Raw genomic sequence first — 20,749 nt, 5'->3', positions numbered from 1 at the left:
TGTTTTTTTTCAGAAACTGACCTGTTAACCTATGTTTGCATTGGTCATTTTTTATTCTTCTTTCCAAGCTAGTTTGGGAGAGAATTAATCTCCAGTACTTGTCAGGAGTCCTTAATCACTGGGCATGGATGAAATCAGAATGCACATGTAAGAGCTGCTATGAGAAAGGACTTGTATTAAAGTCACAGAGTCATAGTGCTGAAACAGGCCCTTTGGCCCAACTCGTCCATGCCGACTGTTGCCCAGTGAGCAAGTCCCATCTGCCCACGTTTGGCCCACAGCCCTCTAAACCTCTCCTATCCATGTACTTACCTAGAATGCTCCTAAATGTTGCTGATGTGCCCGCCTCAACCACTATTTCTAGCAGCTCATTCCAACTACACACCACCCTTTGCATGAAGAAGCTGCCCCTGATGTCCCTTTTAAATTTCTTGCCTCTGATCTTAACCCTATGCCCTCTTGTTTTTAGCACCCCCTCCCTGGGGAAAAGGTTATGTGCTTTCACCCTGTCTGATCTTATATACCTCTATCAGGTCACCCCTCAACCTCCTTCACTCCAGGGAATAAAGTCCTAGTCTAGGTAACCTCTCCTTGTAACTCAGGCCCTCAAGTCCAGGCAACATCCTTGTAAATCTTTTCTGCATTCTTTCTAGTTTAATAACATCTTTCCTATAACAGGGCAACCAAAACTGTACACAATACTGCAAGTGGGGCCTCACCAATGACTTGTATAACTGCAACATAACTTCCCAACTCCTATACTCAATGCTCTGACTGATGAAGGCCAGCGTGCCAAGCACATTCTTCACCACTCTATCTATATGTGACGCCATCAAAGTCAAGTCCATCTAGAGTGTTTTGTGTGGCGATTGTTCAGCCAATTTGCTGAAACCACCATCTCCAATCTGGGGCTAGGGCAGGGAAAGTGTGTGAGGAAATTTGGATCAGCCATGATCTAGTGGTCAAATAGCAATGTGGTAATGATCAAGTAAATCATCTTTACAAGTTATTCAAAGGAGAAATATGGGCTTGGGTACGTGAGAACTCTTCTACTTGTCTTTAAACTGGATCATAAATAGGATCATTTGTATTCACCTGAGAGGGTAGACAGTGCATCATTTTAGAGTCATAGAGTCACACAGCAGGGATACCGGCCATTCAGCTCATCAAGTCCACAGCAAGCAGTGGGTTTAGTGTAACATCTGAAAGAAAAAGGGGTGTAGCTGGCAAATTCAGATCACTAGAGAAACAAAGGACTGCAGATGCTGGAATCGAGATGAAACACACTGTGATGCTGGAGGAACTCAGCAGGCCAGGCAGCATCCGTGGAGAAAAGCAGGCGGTCAACGTTTCGGGTCAGGACCCTTCTTCAGGACTGAGAGAGGAAAAGGGAAAATCCAGTACATGGGAGGGAAAAGCAGAGCAGTGATAGGTGGACAAAAGAGGGGAGGTGGGGTGGGCACAAAGTAGTGATAGGGAGATGCGGGTAAGAGATAATAATAGGCAGGTGCGGGGGTTGGGGAGTGGAGAGCAGTGGGTCAAAGGTAAGGAGAGAAAGGCAGAACAAAAAGGGGTAGAAAAAAGGGAGATAGGCCAGGAAAGGGAAGAAGAGAAGAAGCGTGGTGGGGAAGGGGGGGTGGGGATTATCTAAAGTGGGAGAATTCAATGTTCATGCCGTTAAGCTGCAAGATTCTAAGACGGAAAATGAGTTTGCGCTTGGAATTCTCCTGGCAGTGGAAGAGGCCGAGGACTGACATATCAGTGATAGTGTGGGAGGGGGAGTTGAAGTGACTGGCAACGGGGAGATCAGATCGCAGTTACTAGCTGGTTTGTGGCAAAGTACAGTGAAAGGCTCAAAAGATCATATCTGGAACAAAAATCATAGAGCCATAGAGCACAGAAACAGGCCCTTTGGCCCACCATGTCCATGCCACCCTTTGTACCTATTTACACTGGTCCCACTTACCAACATTAGGTCTATAGCCTTCTATGCCTTGGTGATTCAAGTACTTGTCTAGATGCTTCTTAAATATTATGAGAGTATCTATCTCCACCACCTCTTTGGGCAGCACACTCCCAACTCCAGCCACCTGTGTGGAAAATATTCCCCCTCAGATCCCCTCTGACTTCTCACCTTAAACATATGCCCTTTTATATTAGTCACCCCCACCATGAGAAAAAATATTTTTACAATTTACCCTATCTATCCCCTCATAATTTTATATTCTTCAGTCAGGACCCCCCTCCCTCAGCCTCCTACAATGCAATGAAAACAGAGACTATCCAAACTCTCCTCATAACTGAAATACTCCATCCCAGGCAACATCTTGGTGAATCTCCTCTGCACCCTCTCCAGTGCTATCACATCCTTCCTACAGTGTGGTGACCAGACTGCACACAATACTCCGGCTGTGGCTTAACCAATGTTTTATAAAGTGATAGCATGACATCCCAGTTCTCCTTTTCTATGTCAAGGCCAATGAATATGAACATCCCATATGCATTCTTCACCACTTATCCACCTGTGCTGCCACTCTCGGAGATCTATGGAAGTACCAAGGTCCCTCTGTTCCTCAATACTCCCTGGGGCCCTACGATTTACTGTGTATCTTCTACCTCTGCTGCCCTTCCAAAGTGTATCACCTCACACTTGTCAGGATTAAATTCCATTTTCCAGCTGATCTATATCCTGCTGTAGCCTTCGACAACCCTCCTTGCTATCTACAACACCACCAATTTTTGAATTGTCTGAACTTGCTGATCATACCTCCTATATTCATATCCATGTCGTTAACATACATCACAAACATCAGAAGTCCCAGCACTGATCCTTGTGGTCCTTCCAATCAGAGAAGCAACCCTTGCCTCCAATTACCAGGACAACGTTGGATCCAATTTGCCAACTGCCCTGGATCACATAGGCTCTGACCTTTTGGACTGGCCTTATCAAAGGCCTTATTAAATCCAAACAGATAATATATACTGCACTCTCCTCATTAACATGCTTCTCAAAATTCCTCAAAATTTTCAATCATATTAGCGAGACAGGATTTCACATGAACAAAGCCATGCTGACTATCCCTATCAATCCCTGCTTCTCCAAATATAAATAAACCCTGTCCCTTAGAATTTCTTCCAATAGTTTCTCTAGCATTAAGTTAAGGCTTAATGACTTGTAGTTACCTGGATTATCCCTGCTGCCCATCTTGAATAAAGGAACAACATTTGCTATCATCCAGTCATTTGATACTTCACTTGTGCCTAACAAAGATCAGCCTGGGATAGACCTCATCACGATTTATCCAACTTTATGTGTCCCAAGACATTCAGCACCTCCTCTTAATGTTAACTGTTGCTCTCCCTGAACTCTCCATCCACCACGTCCTTCTCCTAAGTGAGTATCCTATTGACTGTTGAGGGCTTGTAGTATAACCCCAGCAAACTGATCGCCCCTTTCTTATTTCCAAGTTCTGCCCTTATGGCCTCATTGGAAGAACCTGTCTGATCACCCTCTCCTTTCAAAATACGCTTCAAGGTATCTCTGACCCCAGCACCAGGGTGGCAACATACTCTTTGGTAGTCTCATTCACAGCCACAGAAACATCTGTCTGCTCCCCTCACTTTTGAGTCCCCTACCACTACAGCTCATTTAGTCTTTTTTCTCCCCTGCTGTCCAGCAGAGCCAACCATGGCGCCACAGACGTGACTGTTGCTGCTTTGCCCTGAGAGGCCATTCAGCCCCAAACTGTACCCAAATGTTCAGCCTGCTGAGTGCATATCTATGTACAAGCAGTCCAGATATTCCCATTACCCCACTCACAGCCCTGAATATCCATTCTTTCCAGATGGTCAAACAGACGCCTTTCTGAATACAACTGAATCTGCCTCCACGACCACCACCAGTAGTGCAGATACTAACCACATACTATGTAAAATGAATTTTCTTCATATGACTGTTTTTCAGCATGCACAATGAACAGGATGCCTACCTGTACACCTCAGATGTGTTTCCACTGCCAGAAGTACCCTGCTCAGCAACATCAATGTGAAGTACCTACAATCCACCAAGTAAAGGTTGCAGCATCATCTACCATGCAACATGGAATTTCCACTGTTGTCTCTGTCTTTATGGTGTATTGAGAGAGTCTGTGAGCAACTACTAAAGAGTTAATGAATTACTGAATTGAATAAAGTCTGGGAGACACCAGGAGCCTCAGTTGGTGAACAGCACAATCTTGTTCAATGTGCTAAGATGGAGACACAAGAGACTGCAGATGCTGGAATCTGGAGCGAAAAACGAGCTGCTGGAGGAACTCAGCAGGTTAGGTGGCACCTGTGGAAGGAAATAGAAGCATCAACTGTCCATTTCCCTCCACAGATGCTGCCTAACTGGCTGAGTTGCTCCAGCAGCTTTTTTTTTGCTAATATTATGGATGTGTTAGAACAGTTTGACAAATATGTCACAAAAAATTTCAGGTCTAATGCTGGACCCCACTCTCTGTTCCCAATGATGGGAAGTTAAAATTCAGCCCTGAATCTCTGTTGTACATCTGTTCCAAACCCATGTGTGCAATAATATTTGCTCATGTGTTCAAAAATGTTTTGGTGGTTGCCTTTAGTGCTGGTATCTGCCTCTAGCAAAAACTGAATAAATTCTTTCAAGGAACTAGAACTTTTCTTTTAAGTAACCATTATATCTTTCCACAAATCTCTGGAGCCTAACAGTCTTGCTCAAGGAAAAGGTTCTTGTAAAAGCAGTTAACAAAGGCCCTTTCAATCAAGAATCAGAAAACACTTAATAACTAATGCTTGAGTATACTAGGTATAAATGTTTTGTGTTTTCTAGAGTTACATCAACGTACAAAAGTCGACAGGGAGTGGCATGGGAAATGCTTAAGAACATATTGCTGGATAAGCCTTCAGAACAAACCAGTTACTCCCATTCTTGAGTGGATTAATAGACATTCCTCTTACACCATGACTTGACCAGCAGAGTGAGCAGGAAGCTCAGAGGGCAAGACAATCTGCTGAAGATAGGTGGGGGGGGAGGGGGTAAGGCTCTCAATAGGGGGACATGGTGGCTCAGACATATTAGAAAGGAGTCTTTTCCTACCTGAACCTCTATGAGGAACAATGTGTGACATCTTTGCTTGCCATCTGTGCTTGCATGATGGCATCCTTGACGAATTGCCACTGCCAGAGCCACAAACGAGCCCTAGGACTGGACAAGGACTTATTACCAGTGGCTGTCATCATGACAGTGGTAATAAATATTTGTGCATCTGGATACTTCCAATAAACTGGACTTGATAATAAACTGGACTTGACTTGGACTCCATTCAGATGATTGGGCCACATTATATTAACCAGTAATGGCTGACATAAATCTAAGGGCCCAGCTCAAACAGCACACCTGTGCTCTCCTCTGGACTCAGTAGTGAGTCAGTTGCACAAGTATCTGACCTCTAGCTCATGCCTGATTTCTAGGTTGCAATGTACAGGGACAGAGGTTGGGAATGAGCTGACATATGCCCTTCAACTGAAGGGCCATTCTCCAATAGAAGACAGTGACAGTTAGCAGAGCTGTTGCCTCATACTTACAGCAACCCAGATTCAATCCTGACCATGGGTGCTGACAGTGTGGAGTTTGCACGTTCTCCCAATGACCATGTGCATTTCCCCAGCATGCTCTGGTTTCCTCCCACATCCCAGAGACACGCAGGTTGGTAGGTTAACTGGCCACTGTAAATTGTCCCTAGTGTGTAGGCAAGTGGTAGAATTTTGGAGAAGACTAAAACGAAATTAATGTAAATGGGTGATTGATAGTCAATGCAGATTTGTTAGTCTGAAAGGCCTGCTATGGGAAACCCTCAAGAGAAAAGAAGGCATCAACTTGAACATGGAGACATCTGGTCCATCACTGAGGATTGGTTTCAATGACGAACTTCTCAACAACAGCTCCAGGAAAGATAAGCCTATTAACACACAATCAACCAGTCTCACTCTATGCTGCATATCACCCACTTCAGTGTTGTGGCAGTGATATCAAATAGTTGCTATACATCAATTGCTTGCACTGCTGTAATTTCACTGCTGCACGCCCAGTGGCATCTGTCTGCCTGGGCACCACAATTCAATTTCACTTTGCACTGCAAGTTAGTGCGATTGCATTTCATGATCAATTCTCTGCCTCAAGTCAAATGTAAAGCACATAAAAAAAATGTACTTATCTAATTTATTTTCCAGGCCAAAAGGCTGATGCGGATTATGGGGTTAATGTTCTTGCTGTTCATGTAAATCAACATTGGTTTATATTTAATTACCATATATTGAAATAAATATATACCTCAGGACAGCTTCAGCTGTCAGACGTTGATTAAAAATGAACATCACAACAAGAATTACTTTAAAATTGAGTAAAACACTAAAGTGGTAATTGTCTAAATTTAGATTTCTGGTGGGACACCACTCCAGGGAAGCAAGTACTAGAAAGTCAGGAAGGTGACTTTTCTAACTTGTATTCTGAATGAAATCTGTCCTTGATCAGTAATGCTAAATCTACAAGCATAGTTTTAGCTCTATTGGCTTCAATGAAATGGATTTACCAGAACAGTAGAAACTGCAGCCAATAATAATAATGTGTATTTAGTGTATTCAGTGCAACTGATGGAGAATGTATTTCTGCTCCATGCACACCCAGGCTTTTTTTTTTAACAGGTGAAGTGCAACATTTGTCAAAGAAGATTCCAAACAAGCATATTTCATGCAAGTGCCTAATGATATTTTGTTTCCTTTTGACGTGATTATTTGATAACCTCATTGGTTTGTACACTGTGCACCTTTGTGTAGTGGCTTACAGCATGAGGAACATGCACTGCTAACGAGCTTATATTTATATCAGTCTTTTCATAATTTCACAGCAATTAACTGCTACAGTTTGTTGTTCTGTAGTGAAGTTCAATTAAATGTCACAGTACAAAACTGGCAACAGCTTTCATACCAACATATGCCTGAAAGGTATCAACTTGGCCCTATTCAGCATCACAGTGTATCCTTCCGTTGTTAACCCTGCTCATTCCACAGCAAGGTACTACTCAATGGGTGGGTAGAATATTCCATTTTCACCACACAGATTTTATTCCCCCAGGAAAGTGAACAGACAGAAAGACCAAGCTGGTTCAGAGAGGGAACTCTCAGCTGGATCCCCTTAAAATATGACTCAGGAATCATTGTACAGCAAACAAAACTTTGCAAGTAGCCATTTGGATAACTAAATGTTATCAATCTTTCTGCTTTTATTCTATTTTTTTTAAAGAATCTCAGGCTATTCTTCATTTACTTTTTTGGTGTTGATGCCAGGAAGTTGATGATCGATGTTATATTTAGGACATTGTCCAAAGAATTAATTCTGTCTGCTGCAGACACATGATAATCTGCACTTCTATGCTCTGTTATGCTTTAGGCACTGAGCTTTAAAGCAAAATAACTGATAGCAAGACCTCAACCTATGTTCCCGATTTTCCATTTCCATAGAAGCCAAACCCAAGATAGCTATTCTAATTTAGATTTTAATTTGCTTTACATTTTCCATGTTCTGTTACTCAGTTCTGTTCTATTGCTCAGTGTGGAAGCTCTTGCTCAGCACATTTCCTCCCCTTTTCTGAAACTTGAATAGAAGTCAGGACGGGCAAAGTTCAGACACTGGGATTTCGGTATCACATCTTCCCTAGTCTGGAGGAGTGGGTATAGTGATCGTTTAGTGATTCCAGGTGGAAAGTCACTGAAATTTAAGTTAGCAGTAAGGCCTTTACATTCAAATTACTGTGGGCATTCAGTGGCCAAACTGAACATGATAAATTGCTTCAGTGCTGGACAATAACATGGGTGGATCAAGGAGAGTTGTGTGTATTGCAGCATAAGTCAGTACTTCAGGAGAGGAACAAGGAGTTAAAAAAGCAGGGAAAATATACAGACTAAATTCACACAAGCAGCAAGGATTTATAACTTTAATGAAGAAAGAACAAAACTTTCTAAATAAAATTCCAATACAAAAATCACAAGGGAGGAATATTTTGGGGAAACAGTTACGAGAAGAGTTTTGCTAATAAGGATTGACCAAAGAAATAATCATTAAGAGACAGAATTATAATTACATCCCACAAAACAATCATATGAACATTTTCTATAACAAGGAACAAAGTGCTTGCCTGAATACTAGTAAGAATCCTGTTTTGCTCACTATTGGCTAATGTTGACAGACTCCGGCTTTAATTAAACTGTAGAGGTCACCCCTGCCCACCAACTCACAAAGTTTGACTGTTTGACTTGCTTGGATTTTGGGGATCACTTGCCAATAATGCGGCTGAGGGGCAGATAAAAAAAATTAGATTCAGCTTCATGCTAAAATAAGAACTCCTTATCTCAACCGGAGTCAACTGGCACTTGAGTGTTGCTGACTGGCAACTTGACACAGTTAAAGAGAAGGTGCAAGATGAGCTCCAGGAAAGTCATCCCATGAAGTTGCCATGTTAATCACATCAGTATCAAAACACAGATCACACAATTTATGATGGAAAATATGGTTCACATTCTTTGCAGCTTTAGTTTATGAGCTGCCCGTGCCAAATTGTGTTTGGTCTAGCCTGTACCTTCTGTTCATTCCTGCACATTCTCCTCACACGGTCCTGTGATATCTGTTGCACTGCACAACTCCACTCTATGGCCTCTTCATGAGGTAGAGTGTGACATAATTGGCAATCTGTACTCAGGCGGCTGAACCTAAGGTCCTGACCCTCAAACTACCTCATACAAAGACATTTAAAATAGGTTAAATGGACTTAAATAAGAACTTCTAAAAAATTAAAATAATTACAAACAAAAGTATCTTAATTAAATATATATTAAACTGTAGTATAATTTTAAACATGAATATAGAGAGAAACAAAGCCAAATAATCAAATAACCTGAACTTGCTTTCATAACTCAGGCCTTCGAGTCCTGGCAACATCCTTCTTTGCACTCTTTCCAGCTTAATGATGTCACCCCATAACATGGAACCAAGGCTGTACACAATACTCCAGGTGCAGCCTCATCAACTTCTTGTACAACTGCAACATAATGTTCCAACTCGTACACTCAATACCCTGACTGGTGAAGGCCAGTCTGCCAAATGCCTTCTTCACCACCTTTCTTCCTTCAACAATACTTCCCAAGGCCCTACCATCCTACTGTGGTTTGACTCCCTAAAATGCAACACCTCACACTTATCTGAATTGAATGCCATTTACCATTCCTTGGCCCACTTACCTAGCTGATAAAGATCCCTCTGTAATTTTTGATAACCTTCTTCACTGTCTACGATGCCACCTGTTTTAGTGTCATCAGCAAACTTACTAACCATGCCTTTATGCATTATCATCCAAATTGTTTATATAGATGATGAACAACAATGGGCTCAGCACCAATCCCTGTGGCACACCACTGGTCTCCAATCCAGAAAACAACCTTCTACCATCACCTTCTGCTTCATCAAGCCAATTATGTATCCACTTGGTGAGGTCTCCCTGAATCCCATGCAATCCAACCTTCCAGACTAGCCTTCTGTGCAGGACCTTGTCAAAGGCTTTGCTAAAGTCCATAGAGACAATGACCACCACCCTGCCCTCATCAATCCTCTTGGTTTCCTCTTCTAAAAGCTCTAACGGATTTGTCAGACATGATTTCCCACGCACAAAGCTGTGCCGACCATCCCTAATCAGTCCTTATCTACCTAAATGCTGATATATCCTGTCCCTCAAAACTCCCTCCTATAACTTACCCACCACAGGTGTCAGGCTCACTGGCCTGTAGTTCCCTGGCTTGTCTTTGCTGCCCTTCTTAAATAACGATACAATATTAGCTCCAGTCCTCCGGAACTTCACCCACGGCTAAAGACAATGCAAATATCTCTGCAAGAACCTCATGATTTCTTCTCTAACTTCCCATTAGGTCCGATGATGCACTTGGTCAGGCCCTCGGGATTTATCCACCTTAATTTGCTTTCAGATCACTAATACTTCCTACTAGTGTTGCTTCACTGTTATAAGACTATTGAACGGTTCCCTAGTACAATAAAATGGACTCTTGACCTCACAATCTACTTCGTTATGACCTTGCACCTTATTGTCTACCTGCACTGCACTTTCTCTGTAGCTGTGACACTTTACTCTGCATTCTGTATTGTTTTACCTCATACTACCTCAATGTACTGTGTAATGAATTGATCTGTATGAACAGTATGCAAGACAAGTTTTTCACTGTACCTCGGTACAAGTGACAATAATAAACCAATTCCAATTTAGGGAGCTATGGACTTGCATACCAAGATCTCTTTGTCCATCAATGCTCCCAAGGGTCCTACCATTTACCTGATACTTTTCTCTTACACTTGATCTCCCAAAGTGCAACACCTTACACTTGTCAGGATTAAACTCCATCTGCCATTTCTCTGCCCACATTTCCAAATGGTCAATATCTTGCAGAATCCTTTGACAATCCTTTCACAATCTTCCTCACTATCCACAACTCCGCCAATTCTTGCATCGACCACAAACTTCCTAATCGGTCCATGATAGCTTAATTTTAAATAATTAATACATAGTTTACAAGTAATATATTTCCCTCTGAGGCAAATAAAAAGCAAGAAAACTGGTCCACCTGTGCTACTTAGAGAAATTAAGATAGCATTACGTCAAGAGAAAAGGCATATGGCATGGAGAACCCCTGGAATTCTCTGCCAAAGAGTTGTGGAGGCTAGCTCATGAGAAGTATTGAAAGTGGAGGTAGATAAATTATTAAAAGATCAGGGGATTGAGGGCTGTGGGCATCTGGCACAGTGGAGGAGTTAAGGCCTAGGGTAGATCAGCCATTATCATATTGAATGGGAAGGCAGGCTTGAGAGGGCAAGTAGCCTGTTCCTGCTCCTATTTCCTTGTGTGGATGATAACGGCAGATTTGAAAGGAAATGGGAATATTAGAACATAGAAAAACTACAGCACAATTCAGGCCCTTCGGCCCACAAAGCTGTGCCAAACATGTCCCTACCCTAGAAATTACTAGGCTTACCCATAGCCCTCTATTTTACTCAGCTCCATGTACCTATCTAACAGTCTCTTGAAAGACCCTATCGTATCAGCCTCCACCACCGTTTCCGCCAGCCCATTCCACGCACTCACCACCCTCTGAGTAAAAAACTTACCCCTGACATCTCCTCTATATCTACTCCCCAGCACCTTAAACCTATGTCCGCTTGTGGCCACCAATTTAGCCCTGGGGAAAAGCCTCTGACTATCTACCCTATCAATACCTCTCATCATCTTATACACCTCTATCAGGTCCCCCCTCATCCTCCGTGCTCTCCAAGGAGAAAAGGCCCAGTTCCCTCAACCTGCTTTCATAAGGCATGCTCTGCATTCCAGGCAGCATCCTTGTAAATCTCCTCTGCACCCTCTCTATGGCTTCCACATCTTTCCTGTAGTGAGGCTACCAGAACTGAGCACAATCCTCCAAGTGGGATCTGACCAGGGACCGATATAGGGAAATTTAACAACATCAGCTAATGTGAGGGTCAGGAAGGGATGTTGGGTGTCAAGCAGTTTTGTGAAAATTTAAGATCTACAAAAAAGAACATATAGAGAAGGTGAGAAACAAAGGTACTGTTTAAAATAGCAATAAAAATAACATGAAATTACTTAGATTTCGATTTATAATTGCATTTATAATACTACTGTAATTTACACTTGACAGGAATTAAGCTACCTGTAATGTCACAGCGGTATGTTTGCTCTAATTTCTGAGCCATATAGAAACTACCATCTGGAGGCAACTTAGATTTGGTATTTATAGAATGGAAACGGGCTCAAATGTTAGGGGACAATATGCTGCAGATTGATTTCAACTTAGGTACTAAATTAAAAACAGATTTAACGAAAAAAAGCCACTAACATCTGTTAAGTCTAGTTTTATCTCAAAACCTCAAAATGGAATGAGAGCCTTAAAAACAGCAACCAGTAGAATATGCATTTGCTAAAATAATGAGATTTTTGTAACATTCTGTCTTTGAGTAGTCTCCTGCCATAGTTAAAGGTTAGTTGCTATTAATGTTGGTGAGGTTGAGATTGCAGACTAAAGCTCTTCACTACTGAGCTTTAGAACTTCAGTGAGGATACCATCTGATCCTGAAGCTTTTTTATTTTTTAGTTGAGATACGGCTTTCTTGAATTTTGTCGATTAAGAGCAGCAGCAAGGCTGGACTGAACAGGTTGCTGTAAAGCCACATAGCTGTGGCTGAGGAGGTCTTTATATTGTTCCTTCCAATGGGCATTAACTACATCTTTGTTCCTTCCAATGGGCATTGACTACATCTTTGTTCCTGTTGAGTTCACCTTTGTCCTTGGCTTTCAGTGGAGTGGAGCCTTAGGAGCTTGGTTGTGACAGTGTTGAAAAACCCATGGATGTTATGGTTGTGAATTGATGCATCTCCTGTGCTCTCTCAATCCACCATTTGTTTTTTAGGTAACAGGTTTTCTGCTGGACTTCTGGTTTCAAGTGCAAGTAGAACTTGTTTTTTTCTTAAGGAATGGTGGTGCTTCCAATGCAGGAATGTCTTACATTTGCACTTTGCAGTACATTCCAATAAAAAAACATGTACTTGTGCTATAACTTTTAAAATTAATACATTGGCTGTAAGTATTCCCTATGTTATTTATTAGCATTGAAGCTAAGTTATAGAAATCCACAGCACAAAAAGGAATCATTTAGACCACACTTACATCAGCTCAGAAAAAACTACCATTAACCCCACTCCCTTTCCTTCCCTCCAGTCCTGGAAATTTTCCCTTTCTGAGCATCATATCAGAAGTCAAGAGAAAGAGAGATTGCTGAAGAGATGTCTGGGGATTCATGTACACAATTTGGAGATGGCAAGACAATTTGCAAAAGTTATTACAGGGTTCTTGGCTTTATAAATATAAATAATAAAAACAAAAGCAAGAAAGATATGCTAAACCAGACAACTCAGTCTCACAATTTTGCACTAATGCAAGCATTTATGTGATAAATCGGCAATGACGATCAAAAATACACACAAATGAGAACCCATTGTACATAGGAAACATGAACTATACAATTCAATTTTACGTAAATTACATACCTGAGCGAGCAGGCAAGATCATTGGATCAACCGACGTTAACAATTTAATTTTCCTTTCAAACCAAGATAGGCAGCAACGATAGATAACAAAAGCAAATAGGACTGACCACAATATGGCCAATGTAATCTAAACAAAAAAGAGAGAAAGACAGATCACTTAACTACTTAAAGCCACACTCATCCATTTCAGGATGCCATAAAAGCGATGAAAAAACAAAGCTGATACAGAATTCGATTTTGCCTATGATTCCTGAAACCTGTACGCTTTTCAGAATTAAAGTCTGGATGACTAGAAATTCTATAAATTCCAAAACTGGTGGGGTCAAATGATGGATCCTGCCAGAAGCGAGAGAAATCTTTTAGAACAGCTTATATTGTTTTCCACAATCAGCTCAGACTCTTTAATACCCCTTGATGTTCAGGTAGATTAATCCAGGGCAGCTCAGCAAGAACCTTGAATTGATATGGAATAAATACAACGAGACTCAGAAGGTAAGGAATATGTTCATTCCTTTAAAATAGTGGTTTGTGACATCCAATTTGGCAGCCCAAATAACTGGATCAAAATTGAAATGTGCAGTTGTTTGCATACAGGTCAACTGTTGTTTTATTACTGGCACTCTTCTGGTCCAAAAGGTTATAGAATCACATCTCACTCCAGCAACACAAACTTCTAGGTGAAAGCTTCAATGAATCTATTGCCTGAGATGTTAAACCAAGGGCTTTTTGGATTTTGGCATTCAAATTTCACTGCTTCGCAGATTGATCTATCCATGGAACAACAGTAGGAGTAGCTATGCTGAAAACTACATTCAAGTGAATTTTGTACCAAGAACTTGCAAAAGTGAAGTCAGTGGAGATCAAAGTAAAATCTTTCTACTGGCTGAAGTCATGCCTGACACAGAGGAAGGTGATTGTGATTGACAGAGGCCAGTTAAGAGGTCACTGCAGATATTTCCCAGAGATGAATCCTTATTATGTGTATTCAGCTCCTTCGTCAATGACTTTAGGCAAAGGAATATCATTCGAAAGGGGCTGTATGCTGACCATTTAGGTTCAATTCCAATTCCTCTGATCACGGAATCAGAGAAGAGGCCATTCAGCCCATCATATCCACACAGGTCTCAACCACAACAACACTCTAGTTTTGCCTACCAGCCCTTTCTCCACTCTATATTTACCCAATTCCCCCCTGAAGGCCACAATAGAACTTGCCTTCACCATATCTTCAGAAAGTGCATTCCAGGTTGTAACTACAGGCAATGTAAAAAAGAGTTTTTCCTCTTTATTTTGTCCTATGACCTCCAGTTCTCTCCCTCAACACTAAAAGAAAGTCTCCCACTGGCATTTTTCAGGTTTCTATCAAAACTTCTCTCAGCCTTCTCCAAAGAAAATAGACCCATCCTAGAAGGAAACAGGTCCTTCAGCCCAATGAGAATTGAACCATGCAAGATCCACTTACACTAATCCTACATTAATCCCATTTTACTCTTCCCACATTCCCATCACTACCAACACACTAGGGACAATTCACATTGGCCAATTAATCTATCAACCTACACACCTCTGGAATGTGGGAGGGAAGTGGAATACCAGGAGAAAAACCATGGGGTCACAGGGAGAAGGTTCAAATTTCACACAGCCAGCACTGAAGGTGAGGTTTGAAGCAGGTCACTGGAGCTGTGAGGCAGCAGCTCCATCAGCTCTACTAGCTGCCACTGTACCATACTATCCTTACTAATCCAACCTGGTATCTATAGTCCCTCATCCCAGCAACCATTCTAGGAAATCTTTTTAGTGCACTCTCTGATGCCTTCACATGCTTCATATAATGTGGTGACCAGAATTAATATTTTTTAAAGGTTTAGCACATCTTCCCTGCTTTCAGACTCTATGCCTTCCATTGTTAAAACTCAGAATTGTGTAAGCCTTATTAACCAATTTCTCAACTTGCCCTGCCACTTTCATTGATGTATTTACCCATACCTCCATTTCCCTTGCTCCTGCACCTGTCTTAGAACAGTATCCTTCATTCCACAGTTCCTCTCCTTAATTTTCCTCCCAAAGTGTATCACCTCTCATTTCTCTGCATTAAACTTCAGCTGCCATATGTCTGCTCATTCCACCAATCTATTCATATCTTGATAACCCTAAATGGCACAGGAGATGAGGGCTGAGGCATATCAGCCATGATCATATTGAATGGCAGGGTGGGCTTGATGGGCCGAGTGGCCTACTCATGCTCCCATTTTATCCATGTTCTAATAGTGCAATCTATCACCATCCCCTTTGCAGTTTACAGCACTGCCAAGTTTTGTGTCATCCACAAATTTAGAAATCATGGTCTGCATCCCCAAGTCTAAGTCAATGTAGATCAACATTGATCCTTGGAGAATGCCACTTTCCACCTCCCTCTATTCTGAAAAACAACCGCTCACCATAACCCTCCATTGTCTGTTACTTAGCCAACTTCATACTCATGCTATCACTGTTCCATTCATGCCATGTGTTTAAACCTATAAGAAGGCCCACGCCAACATACATGCGGCCTGAAGAACTTTTAACAAGTGGCAAATGACATTTAGATCACACATATCGAGTAATACAAGGAAAAGCTGTAAGAAAAAGTAGCACAGTGGCACAGCTGGTAGAGTCTGAGAGACCTGGGTTCAATCCTGATCTTCAGTTGTGTGTGTGGAAATTGCACTGTGACCTTGTTGGTTCCCCCAGGTGCTCCGGTTTCTTCCCACATCCCAAAGGCGTGCAGGTTGGGAGGTTAATTGGCTGCCATAAATTTCTCATAGTGTGTATGTGAGGGGTAGAATCTCGGGGATAGTTGATGGGAATGTTGGGAGAATAAAAAGGGTTAGGGTAGGGTTAGTGTAAAGAGGGATGGTTGACCGTCAGGTGGACTGAATGATGGTACAAATGGTTCCATGCTGTATGACTCTATAACAGTGACCATGATGATCTCCCTTTGATTTTCAACAGTAACACCATCCAAGGTCTCCAAAACCTAAGTAATACCATAAGTTCTCATTATGTCTTTCACATCCAAATAACTTCTTCACAGCCATTGCTAGGTGTAATCATTATTATAATTCAAGAAAATTTTGCTCAATAATTTAAATATTGCAAGATCTTACAAACAACAATAATGTAATGCCAGAATCTGATTTTGCCACAGTGATTGAAAGTTAGACATTGGCCAGGACTCCAGTGAGAACTCCCCAGCCTATCTTCAAAATAAGGTAACCTCCATCTGGGAGAGGATATAGGGATTTTGTTTTAAAATTCAGAGACCATATTTCAACCACTGTACCACACCCTTAATCCTATACTAGATTGTTTGCCTTAATTTTGTGCTCGAGTATCTAGATTGATGCATGAATGACTTTATCATTCAGAAGTGAGAGTGCTAACATTAACAAGATCAGGTATATTAAGTCCATGGTAACAAGAGTGGGGAAGAGACTGTATGCCCTCCTGAACCCCCAAAGGCTATCTAGTACCCATAAGACTCCTCAAGGAAATTACTTTATTCACCTTGATGATGCATCTGCAACAACACTTGACTACAATACTATGGAGACATAAGGGACTGCAGATGCTGGAATCTGGAGCAATAAACAAACCACTGGAGGATCTCAATAGGTCAGGCACCATCTGTGGAGGGAAATGGACAGTTGACATTTTGGGTCAAGACTGTTCATCTGGACTGCAATGCTTCAGAGTTAGAGAGAAATACAGCACGGACACAGGCCCTTCAGCCTAATGAGTCTGTGCCGACCACGCTGCCCACCCAGCTAGTCTCAATCTCCTGCATCTGGCCCATACCCCTCTAAGTCCCTCCCCTCCATGTACCTATCCAAGTGTTTCTTAAATGATACTATTGTACCTGCCTCAACCACTTCCTCTGGCAGCTCGTTCCATATACTCACCACCCTCTGTGAAAAAATTGCCCCTCAGGTCCCTTTTAAATCTTCCCTCTCTCGCCCTAAATCAATGTCCCATAGTTTTGGACTCCCCTACCCTGGGGAAGAGACTGTTACGACCCACCTTATCTATGCCTCCCATAATTTTAAACCTTTCTATAAGGTCACCCCTCATTCTCCTATGTTCCAAGGAATAAACACCTAATCTGGCCCCATAACTCAGGCCCTGTAGTCCTGGCAACATCCTCGTAAATCTTTTCTGCACGCTTTCCAGTTTAACCACGTCCTTCCTATAACGCTGACCAAAACTCCAAGTTTGGTACTCCAAGTGTGGCCTCACTAACGTCCTGTACAACCTCACTATAACCTCCCAACTTTTATACTTCATAAGTCGCTGATTTATGAAGGCCAGCTTGCTAAACACCTTTTTCACTACCCTATCTACCTGTGACACCACTTTCAATGAACTATGCATTTGTTCTCCTAGGTCCCTTTGTTCCATTACACTCCCTAATACCCTACCATTCACAGTACAAGTCTTACACTGGTTTGAATTTCCAAAATGCATTACCTCACTTATCTGTATTGAAATCTATTTGCCACTGCTCAGCCCACTTCTGTAACTGATCATGATCCCCCTGTAATCTACGATAATCTTCATCACTATCAACAACACTTCCTAATTGTGTGTAATCCATAAATTTACTGATCAAGCCTTGTGCATTCGCATCCAAATCATTGATATAAATAATGAATAACAAGGGTTCCAATAACGACCCCTGCAGCAAACCACTAGTCATCTGCCTCCATTCCAAGAAACAACCTTCAACCACTACCCTCTGCCTCCTACCTCCAAGCCAATTTTGAATCGTCCGAACTAGCTCTAACTGGATTCCATGGGACCTAACCATCCAGACCAGTCGAAGCCCTTGCTAAAGTCCAAATAGACAACATCCACTGTCCTACCCTCATCTACCTTTTTGGTTACCTCTTCAAAAAAAAACTCTAAAAGCACAGCAGTTTGATTGATCAAATTTTGTCACCAGAGTCATGTTGCCAATTTCTACCAACACCAGAATACCGTGCCTGCAATTTATAAAACCTTTGGATGTACTGAAGAAATGCCCCAAAGTTACTTTAACATCATTTCCCTCCCATGAAACTCCTTCCATTGAGAAGCACAAGAATGGTTGTGGTGAGGCCCTGTACATCAAAAAGGGGCACTTGAGTAGTAATGGCATGATGTGAGGTGACCAAAACAACTCCCACTGACAAGTGAGAAAAGAAGTTGACAGCTGGCTTAGTTATGCTTCCTGACTGCATTGGAATTGTCCAAATCCTAAATTTTTAATAATTCTGAGATATTCAAAAAGGCATAAAACAAAGCTAAACATCAAAATCATTCAAAATAGTAAAAATAACCTCATAAAAACACATAAAAGCAGTTTAACCATTTTTCAACACTTTCAAATACTTCTAAATACTTTTAAACCACAAAAATTCTAAATTAATAAGCCACTGGAGATTTAAAACAAATTCTGAAAATATTTTGAAGAGAATTTTGAATCTAATATATTTAAAGATTGTTTTAATTAGCTAACCTTTACCTAAAACCCATGCACCTGTTCCTTTTCACTCAAATCAAAGGGAGAATTTCCCTTGCACTTCCCTGAAAGCCACAGGATTGTCAGATGAGTGAGAAATAGAGGTGTAATGCATTTAGCCAAATTTCCTCCTCTCAAGCAGAACTCTGTGAAGAATCTACATTGGTGAATATCCTAAGACCAAAAGACATAGGAGCAGAATTAAGCCATTCGGCTCATCCAGTCTGCTCCGCCATTCGATCATGGCTGATTTATTTTTCCCTCTCAACCCCATTCTCCTGCCTTCTCTCCGTAACCTTTGACACCCTTACTAATCAAGAACCTATCAACCTCCACTTTAAATATATCCAATGACTTGGCCTCCACAGCCATCTGTAGCAATGAATTCCACAGATTCACCACCCTCTGGCTAAAGAAACTTCTCCTCATCTCTGTTCCAAGGGGACATCCTATTCTGAGTCTGTGTCTCCCACTACTAGAGACATCCTCTCCACGTCTACTCTATCCAGGCCTTTCAATATTCTGTAGGTTTCAATGAGATCCCCCCTTCATCCTTCTAAACTCCAGTGAGTACAGGCCCAGAGCCATCAAACGCTCCTCAAACATTAACTCTTTCATTCCCAGGATCATTCTTGTAAACCTCCTCTGGACCGTCTCCAATGTCCGCACATCCTTCCTTAGATATGGGGCCCAAAACTGCTCACAATACTCCAAATGTGGTCTGATCAACACATTATAAAGCCTCAGCATTACATCCTTGCTTTTATATTCTAATCCTCTCGAAATGAATGCTAACATTGCATTTGCCTTCCTTACTACCGACTCAACCTGCAAGTTAACATTTAGGGAATCCTGCACTAGGACTCCCAAGTCCCTTTGTATCTCCGTTTTCTGAATTCACTGCCTGTTTAGAAAATAGTCTACGCCTTTATTCCTTCTACCAAAGTGCACGGCCATACACTTCCCTACACTGTATTCCATCTACCACTTCTTTGCCCATTCTCCCAACCTGTCAAAGTCCTTCTGCAGACTCCCTGCTTCCTCAACACTACCTGTCCCTCCACCTATGTTTGTATCATCCGCAAACTTGGCCACAAAGCTATCAATTCTGTCATCCAGATCATTAACATATAACGTGAAAAGTAGCGGACCCAACACCAACCCCTGCGGAACACCACTAGTAACCAGCAGCCAACCAGAAAAGGCCCCCATTATTCCCACTCTTTGCCTTCTGCCAGTCAGCCAATCTTCTATCCATGCTGGTACCTTTCCTGCAATATCATGGGCTTCTATCTTATTTAGCAGCCTCATGTGTAGCAACTTGTCAAAGGCCTTCCGAAAATCCAAGTAAAGAATATCCACTGACTCTCCTTTGTCTATCCTGCCTGTTACTTCCTCAAAGAATTCCAACAGATTTGTCAGTCAAGGTTTCCCCTTAAGGAATCCACGCTGACTTCGGGCTATTTTATCATGTGCTTCCAAGTACTCCAAAACCTCATCCTTAATAATGGACCCTAACGTCTTACCAACCACTGAAGTTAGGCTAATTGGCCTATAATTTCCTGTCTTTTGCCTCCCTCCCTTCTTAAAGAGTGGAGTGACATTTGCAATTTTCCAATCCTCTGGAACCTTTCTTGAATCTACTGATTCTTGTAAGATCACTACTAGTGCCTCCACAATCTCTTCAGCTACCTCTTTCAGAATCCTGGGGTGTACTCCATCCAGTCCAGTTGACTTATCTACCTTTCAGCTTTCCAAGCACCTTCTCCTTAGTAATAGCGACTGCCTCACTTCTGCCCCCTGACTCTCTTGAATTCCTGCTGTCCAAGCAGTGATCTACTTACAGCAACTTCTGGGTTTACAAGTTCAAATATACACATGTACAGAAATTCCAAAGCTGCTGTTGGTTACACAGGGAATGATGGCAAATACTACTGGTTTCATCATTATTATCTCGTAAAATCCCAAACAATTTTACAACAATATTTTAGTGACTTTTTTTTTTAGGGGCATTCTGGGAG

At 41.8% G+C, this 20,749-nt stretch overlaps 1 protein-coding gene across 1 annotated transcript in view; it reads right to left on the bottom strand.

The window, feature by feature from the left end:
- Nucleotides 1-1,853: 1,853 nt before the first annotated feature.
- LOC127586265 (cation channel sperm-associated auxiliary subunit gamma-like) overlaps nt 1,854-20,749 on the bottom strand; it is a 134,957-nt gene continuing 116,061 nt past the window's right edge. Inside the window, exons 19-20 of the mRNA XM_052044071.1 lie at nt 13,190-13,316; nt 1,854-1,867 (exon numbers count right to left, since the gene is read on the bottom strand). Of these exons, the coding sequence (XP_051900031.1) occupies nt 1,854-1,867; nt 13,190-13,316 (141 nt within the window). The remainder of the gene's footprint in view (nt 1,868-13,189; nt 13,317-20,749) is intronic.

This window comes from Pristis pectinata, chromosome 35, assembly GCF_009764475.1.
Source record: "Pristis pectinata isolate sPriPec2 chromosome 35, sPriPec2.1.pri, whole genome shotgun sequence".
NCBI classification, from domain to species: domain Eukaryota; kingdom Metazoa; phylum Chordata; class Chondrichthyes; order Rhinopristiformes; family Pristidae; genus Pristis; species Pristis pectinata.
This window is presented reverse-complemented; position numbering and strand designations above follow the sequence as displayed.